Source organism: Rhopilema esculentum, chromosome 9 (genome assembly GCF_057945365.1).
Source record: "Rhopilema esculentum isolate cy_ngs chromosome 9, ASM5794536v1, whole genome shotgun sequence".
Classification (NCBI taxonomy): Eukaryota; Metazoa; Cnidaria; class Scyphozoa; order Rhizostomeae; family Rhizostomatidae; genus Rhopilema; species Rhopilema esculentum.
This window is the reverse complement of record NC_142823.1, coordinates 11,422,283-11,441,545: the sequence shown is the minus strand read 5'-3', so window position 1 is coordinate 11,441,545 and position 19,263 is coordinate 11,422,283. Positions and strand designations below refer to the sequence as shown.

Below are 19,263 nucleotides of genomic sequence, written 5' to 3'. Positions count from 1 at the left end.
TTTATTTATTTACAATGTCCTTTGTGCAAGAAAAGCTCTAACACGAATGTACAGTGACAAAATTTTTTCCAAAAGATCTTGTGCCACAGCTTCATCAATTGATACCTCTGAAAAAGTAACCCAGTTTTCATAGAGAGCTTTGAAAGCCAAATCCTTCACTAGCGTATTAATAATTTTATTAGTGTCTATCTCTTTGGTAGCAATAATGTTACGCAAGTAATATCTGTTGCACAATATTGTTGATGTACCAAAGTCCACCAGGATTTAAAGATTCAATAAGCTTTTGAGATGAATCATCCTGACATCTTCCAGCTCGAAGAATCATTATGCAGTCTTGGCTTTCTAATTTAGAATAAAACCGTGCATGATGAAACTTCTTGTTAATGTTAGAAAGCACATATCCACCTAAATACTGCATTGCCAACTTTTCTTTTTCTGTTATTTTAACCTGAGGCATTCCCATGTCTGCAGAGGGTTTTTGCTCTTCCTGTACTGCAAGTAGACTGTCTGCCAATTTCATTGCAAGGAAAACTGCTTGTGGCTCTGACAATTCTGGGAGGTATGAATTTGCTTTAGCTACAAATTGGGCATAAAATACCTTGTAAAACTTAGCAGCATTTGCTTTATGCACCAAAACTTTGAACAATTTCTGAGCCAAGTGAAGTCCATTTGTTGCATGACAGTTATCTACTTTGAATGTGTATGACCAAAATGCTGCCCTTTCTGCTGGAGGAAGACAAAGGTCAGACGCTAATGATTTGGCCCCATTATTCACCAAGTTTTCATAAATATCCTGTGTAAGGTCAAGTTCTGGAGACTCAGGCTTATGACCAGGATCAGGATGTTTTGCCTTTTGATGTCTTCTGAGTCCCCCTTTCGTTTTATAGACTTTTTGACAATCAGGGCACTCCACAATGTTCTCTTGAACCTGTGTATAAAATGACGATTTACAGCTAGCCAAGATTGAGCAAACATTCTGTAAAACTCTTTGGCTACCTAGCTCTAGAAGGCCTAAAACAGTAAGCTGAAAGGGTGAAAAGTTTACTTGAGGTTTTCACCCTAACGCTCCAACTGTTTAATTTAATTTTCCTATACAGTAAATCATGAGTTTATTTGTTATTTATGTTCATCATTTACGTATCATGTAAAGTATTTAATTCATAATATCATGTAAAGAATTATTTGATTCATAATATCTAAATGTTAATATCTAATTCATGATGGCCTAGTTGTGACCGATAGCAAGTAAGGCACAATGATGGCAACAAAACATAACCTACCTCATCTACTGCCCGCTCGAAATCTAATTGAAGTTCAGCAGAGTCTTCAAAAAAATTTTCATCAAGCAACTGCAAGATTATATCGCATTCATTTAGTTCACTCTCCAACTCCATCCCTTTGACTTTCTTGTGCACATTCGATCTTGTGAAGGGCCTAGTTGCCTCAACATCCGAGGTGGCTTCCTTTTATCAAGACAAAAGGTTTCCAGACCGTCCCAATTCTATAGACTATGGATCAAAGTAAAAACACTTGGGTGCTGTAGTATTTAAAGAAGGCAATATAATTGACCAATATGATAGAATTGCAACACATAGCCTTGCTAGCTCTACTTTAGCATGTCAGGGTAATTTTTCAGAAGCTTTAGAAAGGGCACAACTTTGCTGTGATTATTCAGACAAAGTTTTGCCAGAAAATCATAGTATCCTCGAAAAGGTCTTTAACCAACTGGCTGTATTGAAAGCCGCAAACAATGAATTTGAAGTGGCCCTGGTTTATTTTGATAAGGCTTTAAAAATTGTTGATGAAACTACTGGTTGCAAGAGTGTATCATTTATGCTTATTAATTTCAATAAATATCTGGCGCAGTGTGTTAGTGTAAAGAATATTGAGATAAGTGAATTTGACAAGTTCTGGAATAATGAATTTTTTCCAAAAGATCATTTTTTGAGGAATACAATGAAATTTGACATGTTACAAACTGAGATGGAGCAATCTGCAGAGCCCTTATTTATTTAGATGTTTTCATTTGTATCACTTCTTGATCACCCCTTCAGTTGGATCGATTACCCTCCAGTTTCAAAATGTATAACATTTGGAGCAGATTATCAGGTTTGGGCACATCTAGATCAACTTCTCCATTTGAATCCTTTGCGCTACTCATGGATATCAACACTATTCTTCTGGGTCTTTCCATAAACTTGCCAATTTGCATGAAAAACTAGTAAAGCGGTATGGCAAATTTCATATTGAGAAGCATGCAGCTGCCTTTCTAGATAACCCAAGTGCATGTAAAATCCAGTATTTGCTATCTATGAAAGATTTTGATTCTTCTAATCAGTTTTATTATCATGACATTTTGGCTGGCATAACTGAACTACTGGGAGCAATACAGAAATATGAAAATAAGATTACAAACTTGGAAGAAGCTAGGAAACAAATCACTGATTTAAACTTAGAGCAAGTAAAGGAGTTCTGTGAACATTTTGCAAAATATCAACCAGAGTTGAAAGTAATTATTAACTACTTGAAGGGCTTTCTGTACTTGGGTTTCTTGAATAGAGAATAGAGTAGAGACTTTGATCTGGATATGCTCTTTACCAAAATTGTCACGGAGCTTTAACTATGGTCCTGCCCTTTGTTATCATGTTCGAGATATGTTTTTATTAAGACCTTTCGAAGAATCCAATGTCAGAACACTGTGGGTTTCAAACAAATCATCTGAGCCAGGACACTGCAGACCTCTAGATCAAAACCTTTAAGCACTTTTTAATAAGAGTGCAAAAAACTGTTTTAAACTTGGTACAGTGCAGAATGTACTAAATAAGGCATCCATGATACAGGAAAGAGAGCTCTGCCACAATAATCTGAAAACAGAACTTAGGATAGCAGAATATAAAGCAAAACCTCCAACCCATAGATTGAAAATCACCTCTTTTATTTGTCTAAGAGCTTGTTGGCAAAAGGGTTTGGAGAGAGTATTCAACAGTCTCTTGAAACAAAGGAAATGAATTTTTCCTAAAGAAATGCATGGCCTACATTCAATCAATGAGAGCATAAATTTTGATTTAACTAATGTTCGGGAAATTGGGGAAAAAAGGGTTGATAAGTTTGTTTCTGTGATAAGTTAGAAAATCCAAAATTTCCTGAAATCTTAACTGTACAGAGATCTCCAGCAAAAAGACAACAGAAAGCTGATCTTAATCACGCTAAACAACAAGTTGAGGTGATGTCTGAACTCTTACTGCAGTCTACTGGCATGCAAGTGTCCATGTCTGACACCAGTAAGCCTATTCAGTTACTGAAAAAGGATGGTGCCAGTCTACATTTTGCCAAAAAGTCTGACTTGACTTTGTGGCTCTTCAAATCTTCTGAGTCATCTTTTTTGAATTCTCAATCCTTTGAATCTGCCACTGACAACCTGAAAAATGTCACTTGTATGATTAGAGACTGCATGTTTGATTTTAGAAGCCTCAAGATCCCAATTTGTTCTTACAAAGAGATGTGCTTTAGAATGATCAAAGAAACTGTGATTCCATTTGCACATAAATATGCCAACAAAAGCACACATTTTACATTCATTCAAACTTTTGATCGGCGTGCAGATCAGACTAAAGGCTGTACTGAAGCAACAAGAACATTTGTGCTTACTTCCCCTCTTGATGTGTGCAGGTAGATCAAAATTTATCAAGCTCATCAAGTCCTATGCAACTAGATGGTTAGACAGAGACAATGGTCACCAGAAAATTATTACTGCTTATGTTAGAGCATGTCAGGATAGAACTTTCTTACAGTCACAGAATCTCCCAAATAATTTCACTCATGTAGTTATTGGTGGCAACTGTGGTATTTCTGATTCCTATTCAGTTGATGGCATTGGAAATCTTTATCTTTCTACATATGACTACAGCCGTTACCATCCTTAAGCTGACACAGCAGTCTTTTTTGCACTAGACAGATTTTTATTGTAAAACAGAAGTGAAAAAGGAAAATCTATTGTCATCAATTGTCCTGAAACAGATAATGTCACAATTCTTTTACTAAAACATAACCTGATCAGAAAGTTGATTGTGACAAATTCTATAAAACTCTACTGCTCTATTCACAACAAATTAGTTGATTTTGAGACAGGAAAGCCTACCAAAAAGGCAAAAGAAGGAGATAGTGTAGAGGAATTTAAAGCCAAGAATTCAAGGGTGAAGATGAATTTCTTTATTGATGTTTGGAAACTGTATGAAGATCTAGTCTCTGCTGGCTGCTTTAAGAACACAATCTTTCTTTTGGAAAGTCTTGGTGCACTGAGCATTTACACAGGAAATGATAAAAATCCTGGACTAAAATATGTGACAAAAACATTGGCTCTAAATGTTTTTAGGGAATGTTGCCAGGAAGGAGTTCAAGCATATGAATATGATCAGATATTTAGTGAGAAAATAGTTTACCCTAACCCTGTTGAGTTTGGGTTTGAAGAATGCAAGGGAGAGCTAAGACCTAAGCTTAATTTGAATATAGATGAGAATGAGGATTTGGAACCTGATATTATTTTGAGCAAAGTTGACAAAAATCTCATTCCAGATAAATTCATTGTTGGAAATATGTGTGTCTGTGATGAGCAAGACACAGAGCTTTCTGTTGGTGAGATACAAGATCAATTATTTGCTGAAACATCAACTCCTGTTGAAGGCAATGGAATTTCTATGAATATGACAGCAGAAAATATATTTAATGGATGGGGGAAATGGATGGGGAATTAGAATTTAATATTGTTTGAGATACTCAGTTGCATTCTGACACGAGTCAAGAAACTGAATCTGATTTATTCACCTTTGACGATTGGGTTCAAAGGCAATGAGTTTCTGAGTTGTATTTTGTAAATAGCTATAAATAAGCTTGATATTTTGCCAAGTTTGAGTTATAGGCAACTGTTTGTTAATTAAAACCTCTATAATCTTGTTTTGTTCTGAAAGCCTTGTTGCTGTGTTTTGTTAAACTAGTGTTGTGTTCTGTTTGTAAAGAGACATCTTCAAGAGCTGTTACCTTGATGTGGTGAAGATGCTTGAGTGACTTCTTTTACTCTATGAGCTTTACAAGGTGGAATTCAGGTTCCAGCAAGGGATACCCATACTAGGCAGGTCATGAGGATCAGGTCCTGACAAAAGACAGCCAGATTTAACTTTAGGCTGTGGTATTATCCATAACTACAGCCTTATGCTTAATGGAATTAAATTTATTAAGATACCAATTATGAACAGTATATAAGAAATCTGATTGCAAGTTAAGTGTATATACCAATTATGAACTGTATATAAGAAATCATGAGCTGCATCAACAAATTATGTAAAACAAGCAATTCCAACAAATGCAGTATCTATAAGCAGCCAAATTCTTAGTGGAAGTGATCACTTCTTATTAATACACAGTTATTATAAAGTTATATATTATATGCGTGATAAAACTAGCAAGATAAAAACATTGATTTCAACTGGTTTGTTCATTTGCTTCGGCTTCCTTTTAAAACAGTTTTTACAGTCTGAGCTGTTAATGGCATATTTTTGGGTTAATAATTATTTTTTATTTCCATTCCCCGTCGTACTGTGAACCCTTTCGGCAAGTGTGGCATCTGCATATACGAGATATATTTTATTTGAAATTATCTAAGCATACTTGATAAAATGGATATGTCTCCAACAGATGTTATGCATTGAACTTGACTTGCGCCACTTCTGTGGCCAGTGAATTTCTCTGAATCAATGTTGGTTTGGAAGAAGGGAATAACATAAAATTCAAAATACACACTTCATATACTTTCACCAAGCAGTTTCTTACTTTCCAGCGTGTGCATACCTCTTCCATTTCAAATAGAAAAACACCAAGAAAACGGGATTTTCTAATGCCATCCTTATTAATCTCATCCATCGCAAATTATACTCGATAATTGCTATAACATGACACAACAGACAAAGAAATCATACGGTTACCAACCGGCCTACGATCAATGTTTTGTTTCTTTCTCGGGGGTTATGTGCCTGTTGGATCTTTGACTCTGGATTAATAATATGCATGCGCTATTGCCCCAAAACGGGGGCAAGCATTTTACTCTCTCGAACTAGCTTCAACTCATCTCCCCAACAAGTACAGATTTGCTTTGCTTAACAGTTTTAAATTCAAATTATGAAAAGGGGGAGATATTTATGTGGCAGTCGGGTACGACCATACCAAGGTGGCCATAGTGGCCATCAGAGGGTTTCAGTTTATTGACTAAGAGTATGTTGAATAACTGTATCCTGATGTTGGTTGCACTTTTGACAATACCAGGTAGTATCTTCATTTTTGAAAACTGCTTTTGATATTCTCTGGCATTCTCTATGAAAAAATTCACCACAGCCACTGCATTGTGCCATATGCCTGTAAATAGAATATGTTTGTTTTTAAATGATAAAATCAGAATTGTGTAAATGTTCTTCAGGTATATAGATAGGATCGCAACCTTTCTAACATATCGTTATTTTCCATTTCATTTGAATTTTTAATAAAGGAAGCTGATTACAAATGTCTACTTTTGTCCCATCACTAGGAAACCAAGGAAGCGTCAAGTGCAATAAAGATCAACTTCGATGATTTTATCTGCATTCTGTTTTGCTTCTTCATTGGTGGTTGGAAACAAGTCCAGTTGATTTGCTGCCAGTGCACGCAGAATGTGATGTCGCATCACCATTTGGTTGAAGTTTACACTGGATGGATATTCTTTGTGAACTACGATGTAATGAGCAAAAGCAATAGCAAAGAGACCACAGTTCACTGAGTCCTTTTGTTGTTGAACTGGAATGACCTTTATTGTAAGAGAGTTCTTTTCATGGCGTACTAAAGAGCATATCTGTTGAAGGAAATTTTGTTTTATCTCTCAATTAAAAAGGCTATCCTTTTAAATAGCTTCTCCAGGTTTGTAGTGGAAAGTGCTGACAGTCACCCAGTGGTAGCTTCCATCATGCAGTGTTTGGACAAAGGGCCTCGTAGGCCTTGAATTTTAAACGGATACCGCACAAAGGATTCTGCAGGCCAATGTTTCCTGGATATTGGTCCTTAATAATTTTCTGTAGAACTGCAATTACATTCCCTGTCAAATATTTTTTAAGGCCAATGTTTCTTAAATCTCCACCATTAATGAGGGTTCTTATAGATTCATGAACGGATTTCATCTACATTGAATTTTGCAGCCTTTCTTGGTGTGCTTTCCTAATTTCCCATGACAAGATCGCTTCCCTTACAAAATGTTTCTCTAGCTCTTTGATGGCCAGGTTTTGTTTCTTTTCAATCAACCACGATTGGCTGTTTTGGCATCCTTCATCTCCAGAGGGCAAAGACTTTTCTTCAGACAATGAGTCACTTTCTTGATCTCTTTCAGTAGTTATGATTTCAGTCTCAATATCGCCATGGTTGCCCACATTCATTTCAATCTTTTCTTTTCTCTGACCTACTCTCCCACCAAATTTTACTTTGCGCTTCCTGCGAGGAAGTGAAATGAACTGCTAACATTCATTTCAATCTTTTCCTTTCTCTGACCTACTCTCCCACCAAATTTTACTTTGCGCTTCCTGGGAGGAAGTGAAAGGAACTGCTCACTCTTTATCTTTGTCATTGCCTTTCTTGTTTTCACTCTTTGTGAAAGGAATGCCACATTTTCGGGGGCACAGAATTAAAGAGTAAAGCCTGCATTGTGGTGAGGTGCTCTTTCAATTCTTCATACAAATTATGATTGTCTTCTAGTAGGAATGTAGTTCTTCTTATTTCATCTAAGAATTCTCTGCAGGCACAAACATTATTTCTGGAATTCTTTAATTCCTTTACAAAACCTTTTGCAAGATCATCCACTGCTTCTCTAGCTGAAGATAGGGTCTACCAAACGAAGATAGGCTCTATGAATTAATGAGGCAAAGCTTGTTATAGGCCGTTATCAAATTATGCGCAAATATTTTTAATAATTGATCATTCCCAGATCCCATTGGGGCTATCTTTGTCAAGCACAATGAGGTCTTAAATGAACCAAAGTCAATTGAAAGGCCCCCTTTCTATTGATTATGAATGAATTAATAGGGGTGAATACAGATGTTGATTGATGTATCTTGTGTTTTGAAACGCAACTTGCAAAGATATACACGCAATACCCAATGCCTACGCGAATATTGTTACATCAAACTCTGCCACACCTGATCATACTGTCATTCGTTTTGCATGTCCTTGATTATGCAAGTATTAATGCTCTCTCATAAATTAAGTTCCAGAATTTGAGACACTATCTTTGTTTGCAAGGGGGTTCCACCACGTAGGCTACAACTTCTCATGTCTCCAGTTCATCTACTGGGTCATCTGCTTCATCATTCTGATTTGCCTTCCTTGCATTGCGATATGTTGCTTCATTTTGCTTCCATGCTGCATCAATTTTTTTCAGAAAGGTTGTCCAATTTCATGTAAGAGGGGTCTTTATTTATAGGTGAAAAAGCATTCCAGGACCCAGCTGGAAACTTTTTGAAGATCGCAAAGAAGTATGTGCAGAGATATGGAGTATGGTACCAAGCAAAGCATGTATTTATTCATTTCATTTTAATTTCTTTAAGCAGGGTAACTTTAAGCACCTGCAGCCCTGTCCCCCCACATGCCCCCCAGACTGAGCAGCAGTAGCAGAGATGCGGTTCAACGATACCACAATATATTTTAGAGAGAGTGTCTTTTGGAAGTATCTTCTTGGCATATTAAAGAAATCCAATAGCCTGAGAAACCTTAGATCGTACAAAATGGATATGTTCATCCCAAGCTAAATGTTTATCAATTTGCATCCCTAAATACTTGACCTTATCAACCATTTCAACTTCAGAGTCACCAATAGAAATAAATGGTGGTTCTACTGATTTTGTCGAAATCTTCTTCGCCGAGATCCAATGACCATGGCCTGTGTCTTCAGGACATTCTCCATTCTCTAAAGAATCAAGTTCTTTGTTAAGCGTCACGTTCAGATCACTGACATTCCTTGCAGAGAAGGAGATACTGGTATCATCAGCATACATAGTCACCTGGCAGTTGTCCAGACAAAACGGAAGGTCATTGATATAAAGTATTAAAAGAAGAGGCCCAAGACAAGATCCTTGTGGAACACCACAGTGTATTTCTTCTATTTGTGGCGAAACACCATTGACCTTGCATAACTGCCGTCTGTCTTGGAGATATGATGTAAATCATGCATGCTCGATACTAGAAATCCCATATTCCTGCATCTTTTTAGCAGGATATCATGATCTACAGTATCAAACGCTTTCTTTGGGTCTATGAACACCAATGCAGTGTATTTCCAGTATCCATGTTCTTATACCAATCGTTTATGTAGGACAGGAGACTTGTTACAACAGAGTACAGGTGTCTAAAACCGGATTGTTTAGAAAACAAGTGTTTGTTTGTATCCAAGTACTTATTATAGAGTTGGTTGAAGATAATTTTTTCAAAAATTCTCGAAAGAACAGGGAGAACAGATATAGGTCTGTGATTCGAACGATCATCAGTTTGACCACTTTTGAAAATAGGAGCAACCCTAGCAATTTTGCAACAATCTGGAAAAACTCCTGTGACAATAGACCGATTAAATATATCACAGAGAGAGTCTGAAATAACTGGGAGACCGATCTTCAAAAATGGATTTGCTATGCAGTCAGTGCCAAAACCCATAGCTGTTTTGAATTTCCCCAAGACACTTGCGACCTGGAGTGAATTTACAGGTTGAAAGTGAAACTGTGTTCCTTCTGGATTTACGGAATATTTACCCTCAAAAAGCGGGTTTTGTGTGGCAGGAATTTTATTACTAAGGTCTTCACCTAGGTTACAAAAATAGGTGTTCATATGTTCTGCGATAGCTTCATGATTGAAAAGTTTTTCCCCATCAACATCTAGAGTTGTAATCTGCGTGGTCTTTGACTTTTTGTTTAATAGCAAATTGATAGTTTTCCACATACTTTTAATGTCAACTTCATTAGAAGCAACTTTTTTCAAGAAATAATCACGCTTCAGATAAATATTGACCTTATTTACTTTATTTCTCATTTGTTTATACGCATCAAATAAAACTTCAGATTTAGATTCACTCTAAAGCCCTGTATACCGGGGCGAAATATTAGTATACTCTTAAAATAAATTTATTTTGAAAATTTATTTCGTGACATTGGATACTCGTCGTCGTATTGCTTTGTTCCTGTATACCTTTCATTCTAAAATCTCATTGCAAGATTCACAGAATCCGGCGGACAGCCTATCCTGTGGTTCTTCCTTCTCACACTTTAGATTTAATAGCTTGCTTTCTCAGTTTGTCCCTTGATGCACATATAAGTTTGAGCTCTTTGGTTATCCATGGACAGAATCCTTCTGAAACTCGCCTACTGCGTAAGGGAGCATGTTTCTCAAGTACAACGGAAAACATAGATTCCACTATGATGTTAACATCATAAGTATGTGAAACTATGCCTTTCCAATCTATTTTTTGCAAATCGTCAAGAAATTAAGCTTTGCTAAGTTTTTCATTTGCCTGGTACTGATATTTTTGTGCTGTTTTTTTACCCCTCCCCAAATTTTTTTTACACTGTAGACTAGATAATGATCACTGATACAAGTTTGATGTATGTAGAAATTATCTAGTGTACCAACACCAGAACTATCTGCTGGTTCAGAGATTTAATGTTAAAGTGCCAAGAGAACACTAAAGGAAACACAACAGTTGTATCCAGACCTTCTTCATTGTACACCTCGGTACTGATTACCTATCTCTCTATCGCCGTTTCTATCGCTTCTTACCTTACAATCGGACGATTTATATACTTTCAATCTACACAAACTAAATATGTCTACCAATCAGCATTTAGAAAAACAGGATAAAAATTTTACGTCAACGATTTTTTATGAATAACTTTAAAATGCATATACAGATTAATAATACAGAATAGCTTGAGTCAGCTCAAAACGCCGTTAACCAAGTCTATTACGGATACCTACACAAACATTAATTACGCAAGCAACTCTATGAATTAACAAGAAGAAAAAACAGATCTCTACACGAAAAGCATGTACTGCATATTAAATGCGCTGGAATGAAAGGAAAATCCCAACACACTCCCCTCCTTGACTCACTCTGAGTCGAGTATGAACCTTGTTTTCCATTCTGCGTCCTTGGCTGCTGCTCGCCTAGCCCTAGAAGGTGGTAAGTATTCACCCCCATCCTCTTCTCTCTTTTCACGATCTGTTTCTTGTCTGCGACTACCTATGTCTGCACATCTAACTTCAAATGGATAAAACTTCTGCAATGGTCTATTCAAAAACTCTGGCTTACCATTACCTAACTTAGCACCTCTTACCACTCCGTCTTTTCTGGAAATCAGTTCTTTAACCAATCCCATCTTCCAATTACCTCGTTTTACATTGTCCTCTTTGATCAGTATGATATCTCCAACTTTCATCTCAGGGTTATTTCCATGACTCGATCTATGTACTTCTTGTAAATCTGCAAGATATTCCCGTCTCCATCGAGACCAAAAATGATCTAATCTTTTAACGAGAAATAAAAAACGAAGGAATGTCATCGTCAGATAAATCTGTTTTACACTCAACCCCTTCAGCCAGTTGTGGTAACCTTCTACCGTACATTAAATGGAATGGTGTCAATGCTTCAAAGCCTTACTCATCATATACATATGTTAACGGTCTGGAATTTAGTTACCATTCAATTTCTATCAACAATGTATTTAACTCATCAAACATTAACCTGGAATTCTCTAGAGTCTCTCTTAAACTTCTCTTAACGCTACCAACTAATCTTTCAAAATGGCTTCCCCACCAAGGTGACCTTTCAAGGTTAAATCTCCAATTTATCCTTCTGGCTTGATAAAAAGAAAAACTGCATGATCTTGTGCGAGTTTAAGCAAGAATTTATGTGTAAACTTGAATTTCTTAGCCGTATCTGAATTTATCATTTGTGGTGTTCCCTTATGCGCAGTAAATCTTCGCAGACTACGAATGAATGTTGGCCCTGACAAATCGTCTATCAAATCTAAGTGCAATGCCCTTGAAGTACAGCAAACATACAATACAACATAGAACTTTTCCATAGTCGAAGATTTTGTCTTATGGTATAACAAACCAGCAAAATCTATCCCAACATTCTGAAAAGGTGGCGTCCTCTGGACCCTAAAGTCTGGCAAATCTGCTACTGGTGGAACGGAATAAGATTTACTTTGAGCTTTTCTACTAAGTAATGCAATTCCTTAAAATTTTCTTAACTGTCTGCCTTCCTTGTGGAATCCAATGTTTGCAACGAATTTCTGCTAATGTCGACTTCAGACCATTATGCATAACAATTTCATGACAAGAACAAACAGTTAACTCGGTGATCTTACTTTCTTTCGGTGAAAGAATAGGAAATTTCCCTTCAAACTCAAAGTCTGAGTTTCCTAGCTTTCCCTTAAACCTCAAAATGTTTTTTTTGCTTGATCAATCCTAGATTTGTACATAACTGTTTGTATCTGTGGTCCTTGGGAATAAGTGCTTGTGCATCAACTATCCAATTTTGTTCTGCACTCTGAATTTCTGAAGCACTGAGTTTTTCTAAATTCACAGGAAGCTGATTATGAACTTTTGCTTTTAAGTTAGCAACAAAACACAATACATAAGCAGTTACTCTTAAAAGGCGACCTAGAGAGCTGAACCTGCTGATGTCAATAATTGCTGACATACCTGTTTTCTTTTCTTCCACAGCTGTTAGAACCATTGCTAATTTCTTTTGTTCCTCTACAACATCTTGGGTTCCACTTAACAGCAGTTCATTGGGCCAATGTTCTCCCCCCATCAATAACCAATGTGGTCCATGCCACCAAAGTCTATTTCCAACCAATGCACTCCCTTGAACCCCTCTTGAACCCAAGTCCGCTGGATTGCAAGCACCCGGGCAATGTCCCCAGTTCTCTTTCTCTGACACTTTCAATATTTCGTCGACTCTGTGTTGTACAAACTGCTTCCAGTAACCTGCATTGTTCATCCAATAGAGAGCAGTCTTGCTGTCAAGCCAATACCTCCATCCTACTTTGTTCAATTGTGACTTCAAAGCTGAAAAAACAACTTTCATTAGAGTGGCCAAAATTCTGGCCGACATTAATTCTAAACGTGGAATGCTTAGTTTTTTCAATGGTGCAACACGAGTTGTTGCACAGACAAGTTGAGAATGTATACCCTTATCTGATTCATAGACCAAATAAACCATGACACTATATGCATGCTGACTTGCATCTGCAAATCCATGTAGCCAACAATTTTTAACATTCATAGCATCCAAGTCGTACAAGCAACATGGTAAGGTTATTTTTCCAACAGTTTTTGAATCATTAACAATTTTCTCCCACCTACATTTCTTGTCTTCTGGAAGCTCCTCATCCCAATCATATTTTTCCACACATAAATCTTGAAATAGAACCTTTCTACTTACTGTGACTGCACTGACAAGTCCTAGTGGATCAACAAGTTTGGCTAAACAACTCAATATCTTTCTCTTTGTGATATTCTCACCTTCCATCACTTCAGTTACTTTACTCAGGTTAAACTCAAAAGTGTCATTCAAAGTGTCCCATGATATACCTAGAACCTTTGTTCTATCTTCCAATAATTTGCTACCTAGCATTTCTTTAGCATAAGTTTCTTCACTCTCTTTAGCCTCTGAAACTTCAAAATCATGCTTAGAGAATTCTTCTACCAAATCTAAATTACTACTCTTCAATTTTCTGAGGTTGAAACCACATTCTTTCCACAGCTTTCAAGTATAGATTTTTTGCATCAATTAAATTTGAAGCTCCGAACACGAAATCGTCCACATAGAAATCATCAGCAAGTTTCATAGCAAAATCTGGGTCCTCCTCCTTATATTTGTTGATATGGAATCTTAACACAGCATTCAAAAGAAATGGAGACGAATTTACTCAAAGGCAACTCTTTTAAAGCGATAAACTTCAACAGGAGAATCCTCATTATGAATGTCTTTGACCCATAAAAATCACAAAACATCTCTATCTGATTGACCATTTCCACATTCAAAAAGGCTTTTTCAATATCTGCTACCATAGGTACTTTGAACTCCCTAAACCTTAACAATATATCAAATAACAAAGGTGTGAGTGGTGGGCCTACATGTAAACAATTATTAAGTGAGGTACCTGTTTTTCCTTCCTTTGATGAAGCATCATACACTATCCTTACTTTTGTGGTCTCTGCATTCTCTCGAACAACGGCTTGATGCTGTAAATAATGTCATCTCTCACTGGCTTCTAACTCTGCAACTTTCTCAATAATGCCATCTTTCAATTGCTCTTTAATAATGTTATCATATGTTTGCAGCACCTCTGGTTTTTTCTTCGATTTTCCTAGCTGCCCTTTCAACCTGCAAAGACTGTTCGTAAAATTAGATGGAAGGGATTTATGCCCCACCTTCTAAGGCAATTTAACAGAATACCTTTTGCCTGTAAAGGATTTATTGTCAAGCAAATCATCATGAACTTCATCTGTATCTCTTATGCCAATTGTCTCCAAATCCCATAATTTCTGTACCTCATTATCCATAGACGATTTAACATTATTTGCAGGTGAAGAATCAAGAATGAGATAAACACTAGAATTTTCACAAGAAGCAACTTTCATACCAGTTAATGGTCCAGACAACACCCATCCAAGCTTTGTTTGCACAGCCACAGGCTCTCCTGGCTCCCCTCTTATAACTGTATCCCCTTGCAGCTCATACATGAAATCATTACCAATTAAAACATCAATGGTCAAAGATTCTTGCTCAGCTGAAACATCTGAGAACCATAATTTAGTAAGGTGTTGAAATTTATGCTTAACAATCTCTGGATGCTCATTTCTAATTTCTGAGATATGCTCAACTACAAAGGCTTCTACACTTGTTGGTTTACTACCTTTCACTGGATACAACTTGAGTTCTACTACATCTCTCAGACTCTCATTAACACTGGTGGAACCAAATGGCAGTGGGGAAGCTGGACTCCCATGGATGGTCGTGCTCATTGGCCACTGCGCAACAGAAATGCGCCTCCGCAATATTATCCAAAAAAGTATTTCAGTGATCTAAGGAGCTCATTTAGCAATTGCATGGCACTGCATTACTTTTCTGACACGACAGAAACAAACTAAATTTAAAAGTATAAAAGCTGCTTTTGTGTCTCCCCTGCCTCTGGCTGATACTCAAAATTCATTTTCTTTCCAATGTGTGATGGAGGTTCCTGGCAACTTTTTTTTATTTTTGGTATTATTTACCCAAATATCAGTTCACAGGATAATAAAGCTTGAACAAAAAACTTTTCTAAAATTTTATCAAATTATTGCAACAATGGGACCAAAATATACACCTGTGGACTTAGATTTCAAATGTATAATAATTGCAAGCACTATTTGTTTTGCACACATAAAATTTAGAATTTCATTCAAAAAAGAGGCATAAGTTTGGCTTTAAAGGCAAACTTGACTGTGAAGTGCAAGGCATGTATCAAGAATTAGATGACAAATGAAACAGATGAAACAGAAATATTAGAATATCTGCTGAAGACAGTACTGTCACGCAGCATTATTGATCTAGCCACAGTTAAAAAGCACTAAATAGTGAGTGGCAGAATGAAGGCAATATTTCTTTAAAATCCTTGAGACCTGTTTTTTCATCAGGTTTGTTGCATAAAGATTTGTAGGTAGCCACTTTGTTAAGCTGAACCAAACCACTCACAGAGATTCACCAATCAATTAGATACCTAATTTAAGGTTATGCCTTATGAGATAATGATAAACTACACCATCTATGACAATATTTGAAAGTTGCATAAGATGAAATAACCATTATAAGGTTTGAATAAAATTCCAATTGAAAAGCAGCATTAAATTAATCATTGAAAAACAGATCATGAAAATTTATGAATAAACAGGGCAGCATACACAAATGAAGAATGTTCAATAAATTTATTCAGTGTCCAGCTAGGTGGAAATACTGAGATCAGATGACTGGGGTCACAAATTTAATACAGAATAATCATGAGCCTGAGAGTTATTTGCAGACAACAGTGTTTCTCAAGCAAACAATTAAGGGGGGGGGGGTATGTGTTATAGCTTAAAGATTATTTCACCCTGCTTATTTAAGACAAACTGACTAATTCATGGAGAAACTGCACACAACCAAATTACATGGAAAGCAAGGGAAAAATCAGAAAATCACTAGGCTGAGCTTGAAAACATATCATCAGAAACATAAACAAAATCATCAACAGGTTGATCAATGCTATTTCATTTTTCCCTTTCACGTGTTTTAAGTAAGGTAAAACTCCAGTAGAGCTAATTTGCAAAGAGGTTTTCTACTATAAATACTTTCAAAATTCAGAACTTTCTACTGGGAAGATTCTAGTCCAAAAATACATCAAACACCTCGTAACTAATGTAAAATGAATAGATATTTATGTACAATTTGCCCCAAATGTTTATAATAATTTCGTCTTGGACACCTAAGTATACTGTTGTCAAAATAATTATTGATTATTTTATTGATTGATTGATTGAGTTTATCCCGTTCAGTGTGCGTCTCTCTGGTACAAATCCGAGCGAAAAACTGCCATATTTTCCATTCTGATCACGTTAAAAACATCCAGATGATATTCAAATTATTGTCCATTTTCTAGATAAGATAGCATAGCATCTTGCACATTTGAAGATCTTGATTCTGTTTAGGTGAATGAGAACTTGTTCGCCTACCAAAGAGATCCATTGGATTGATTCCGTATAGGCTGAGTCAAAATAACTATGAAACAATCTCTCCACAGTCGTTAACCAGTTTCCTGATAAATTACAACGGTTTATTGGACTGGAACATTTACATGCACCATTTAAATCACCCTGATATCACACCAACATCCACAAACGCCTGCAGTATTGACAAGTAGGCCCCAACAGGGTGCAGATAGTCTTGCCTTCAGAAACGGGCATGACCTCGTGATTGATTTCCTCCAGCTTCAGCCAATCAAACGCTGGAAATCGTACCTCAACTATTTTTATTATTATGACGAGGGTCGTGCTCATTTCTGAGGGCACAACTAGCATTGTTTTTCTCTATTGTTGGGCACGACCAAACATAGGCTGTCCAATTGAAGCTTCTATTGTTGGGCACGACCAAATCACAAGGTACCAGATTTTGGGCACGACCAATATGAAACCCTGTGGATTTCTACTCCGCTCCTGAAATAATTCCAGGGGCCCTGGGCGATTCGAGTAGAATTCACTTATGTCTGCGGGATAAGCTTGATCGATTTGTCGATTATACGACTAATTTTTGTCTATATTTGAAAACTTTTCGCGGAGCAAAATAAATTTTTGCCAATATGTGAAAACCTTACTTTTGGAAGTTTATGGTCGTGCCGGGCATGACAGGCACAACCTTTGGCTTCGCCACTGCCAAATGGTGTATTTACAATTTGGTTGTTTGAATGAGCCCGTTTCGAATGAGAATTGACAAGATTTGTTTGTTCGGTGGATAAACAGGTGTCATCAGATGAACTTTTGGCATTTGATCGCTTCTGGGGTGAATTGCATTCTTTACTTTTGGGATTTGATGATGCCTCAAGTGCGCTGCCTTCTTTATTTTTGGGACTTGCTGAGGTACTAGGTGTTGTATTTTCCTCTTTTCAATTTCTTCTGTTGTTTCTCTTATTTTTATTCTTCTTTTTGTGCACCTTTTCGATCTTTTCAACAGAAGTATCTTCATAGACAATTGGTAATTTTTTTGACTTGATGCTGTTATTGTTTTCTGTCTTATCTGATTGTTCTTTTCTTTCTATCTGATTGTTCCTATTGTTTACTGCCGTTGTTTTTTCTGGGTTGTTTACCTTGCAATCTGTGGCACATTTTTGGCCTAATTTCAATTCAAGGGAAAAAATTTCCTCTAGCAGAGTAAGGTCTGTATCCCGTTCAGTTTGAAGCAGACTTTGCAGCTCGACAACGGATTTTGCTAGTCTCTCAAAGCTTATATAGATATCTGCGGGTGGAGATGGCGTGGATCTTTCAGGTGGTGGTGATTTACCCAGAGTGTTGGTGGCTGCTGAAAATATTGGTCTTCGAGGTGGTGTTGAGACTCCATCATAAAACTTGAAAAATGAATCATTGAAGCAAGCCTCCTTGACATTCTGTTCTCCATATATGGCATCATTTTGCTCGCCTTCTGCATCCAACTGAGTGTCTATTGAATCTGACATCACTGCCTTCGCTGCATATCTGTCCTCATCAGACTTCGGTTTCAGTAGGCCATGGTCGATCACCTTCAGGAGCCTCATAGCAAGTTCATCTTTCTTTCCCAATATCGATAGATTTCGCTTGGAGAGTTTGGCTTTTAATTTACCAACCTTTAGTTTCTTGATTGCAGCGGCATTTAACTCAGTCATACTTATTTTGATGAAATATTCGTAGGAAAATGAGTCAAAAAATTAATCATCAACGCAACGTGTGTCCGATGGCGTCCTCGATGGGATTGCCAAAAGAAGAAGGCAGTGATGTCTCATCGCCAAAGAAAACTTCGTACCTTTCTTCGAACTCTCACTGGGAACAATAAACCTGCCACGATCTGTCATAACAACATTGGAATGTCAATACCTTTTGCTCGGGAAATTTGTTTAAGACAATGGTTTAACCATATCCTTTGGACGATTTCTTAAGAAGCTTGGAACATTTTCTCCATAACTTTGAGAACTTGACTTTCTCTTTAGATTTGCTTCACAATATCTAGAAAAGATGAGTTGTGTAAGCTTTATGTTTTTGGGGGGAAACATAGCTAAATAAGCATCAATAGAATTACTGATATGGGTTTTGAATGCAGGGCAGAGTTATGTGGAGCAGAAGAAATTGCAGGTGTTACATCCTGGAGCAAAATCCCCTTATCCATTAAAACAATCTTCTTCAACCATGGCTTTTTCTTGAAAAGCTTTGGTATTCTCAACCAAATAATGACCTACTGTGTTCTTACTTTACCTATACATTTCTTCTACCTATACATAAGAACATTTCTTTTTCATATAGATATTAGCCAGCTGTTATGCAGAAGTGTAGTCAAAGATTAGGGTGGCAGAAGTGAACGCCGGAGAAAATCCCTTTTCAAAGATGTTTTTTTTGCATTTGGGGAGCGTTCGCCTGCCTTGCTAGGCTATGGCAAAAAGATTCCCT

The 19,263-nt window shown here is 36.9% G+C and overlaps 2 protein-coding genes across 2 annotated transcripts; both read right to left on the bottom strand.

Moving 5' to 3' along the window:
- Positions 1–208: 208 nt before the first annotated feature.
- LOC135684111 (uncharacterized) lies at positions 209–1,441 on the bottom strand. Its single transcript, XM_065199514.2, has 2 exons — positions 1,281–1,441; positions 209–928 (listed from the first exon to the last, which is right to left on the bottom strand). Exons 1-2 carry the CDS (start codon positions 1,392–1,394, stop codon positions 209–211), a joined length of 834 nt encoding a protein of 277 aa, XP_065055586.2. The 5' UTR covers positions 1,395–1,441.
- Positions 1,442–10,302: 8,861 nt separating this feature from the next.
- On the bottom strand, positions 10,303–13,693 carry LOC148959663 (uncharacterized). The gene is made up of 2 exons (XM_089110211.1): positions 12,757–13,693; positions 10,303–11,571 (listed from the first exon to the last, which is right to left on the bottom strand). Exons 1-2 carry the CDS (start codon positions 13,691–13,693, stop codon positions 11,567–11,569), a joined length of 942 nt encoding a protein of 313 aa, XP_088966337.1. The 3' UTR covers positions 10,303–11,566.
- Positions 13,694–19,263: the final 5,570 nt, after the last annotated feature.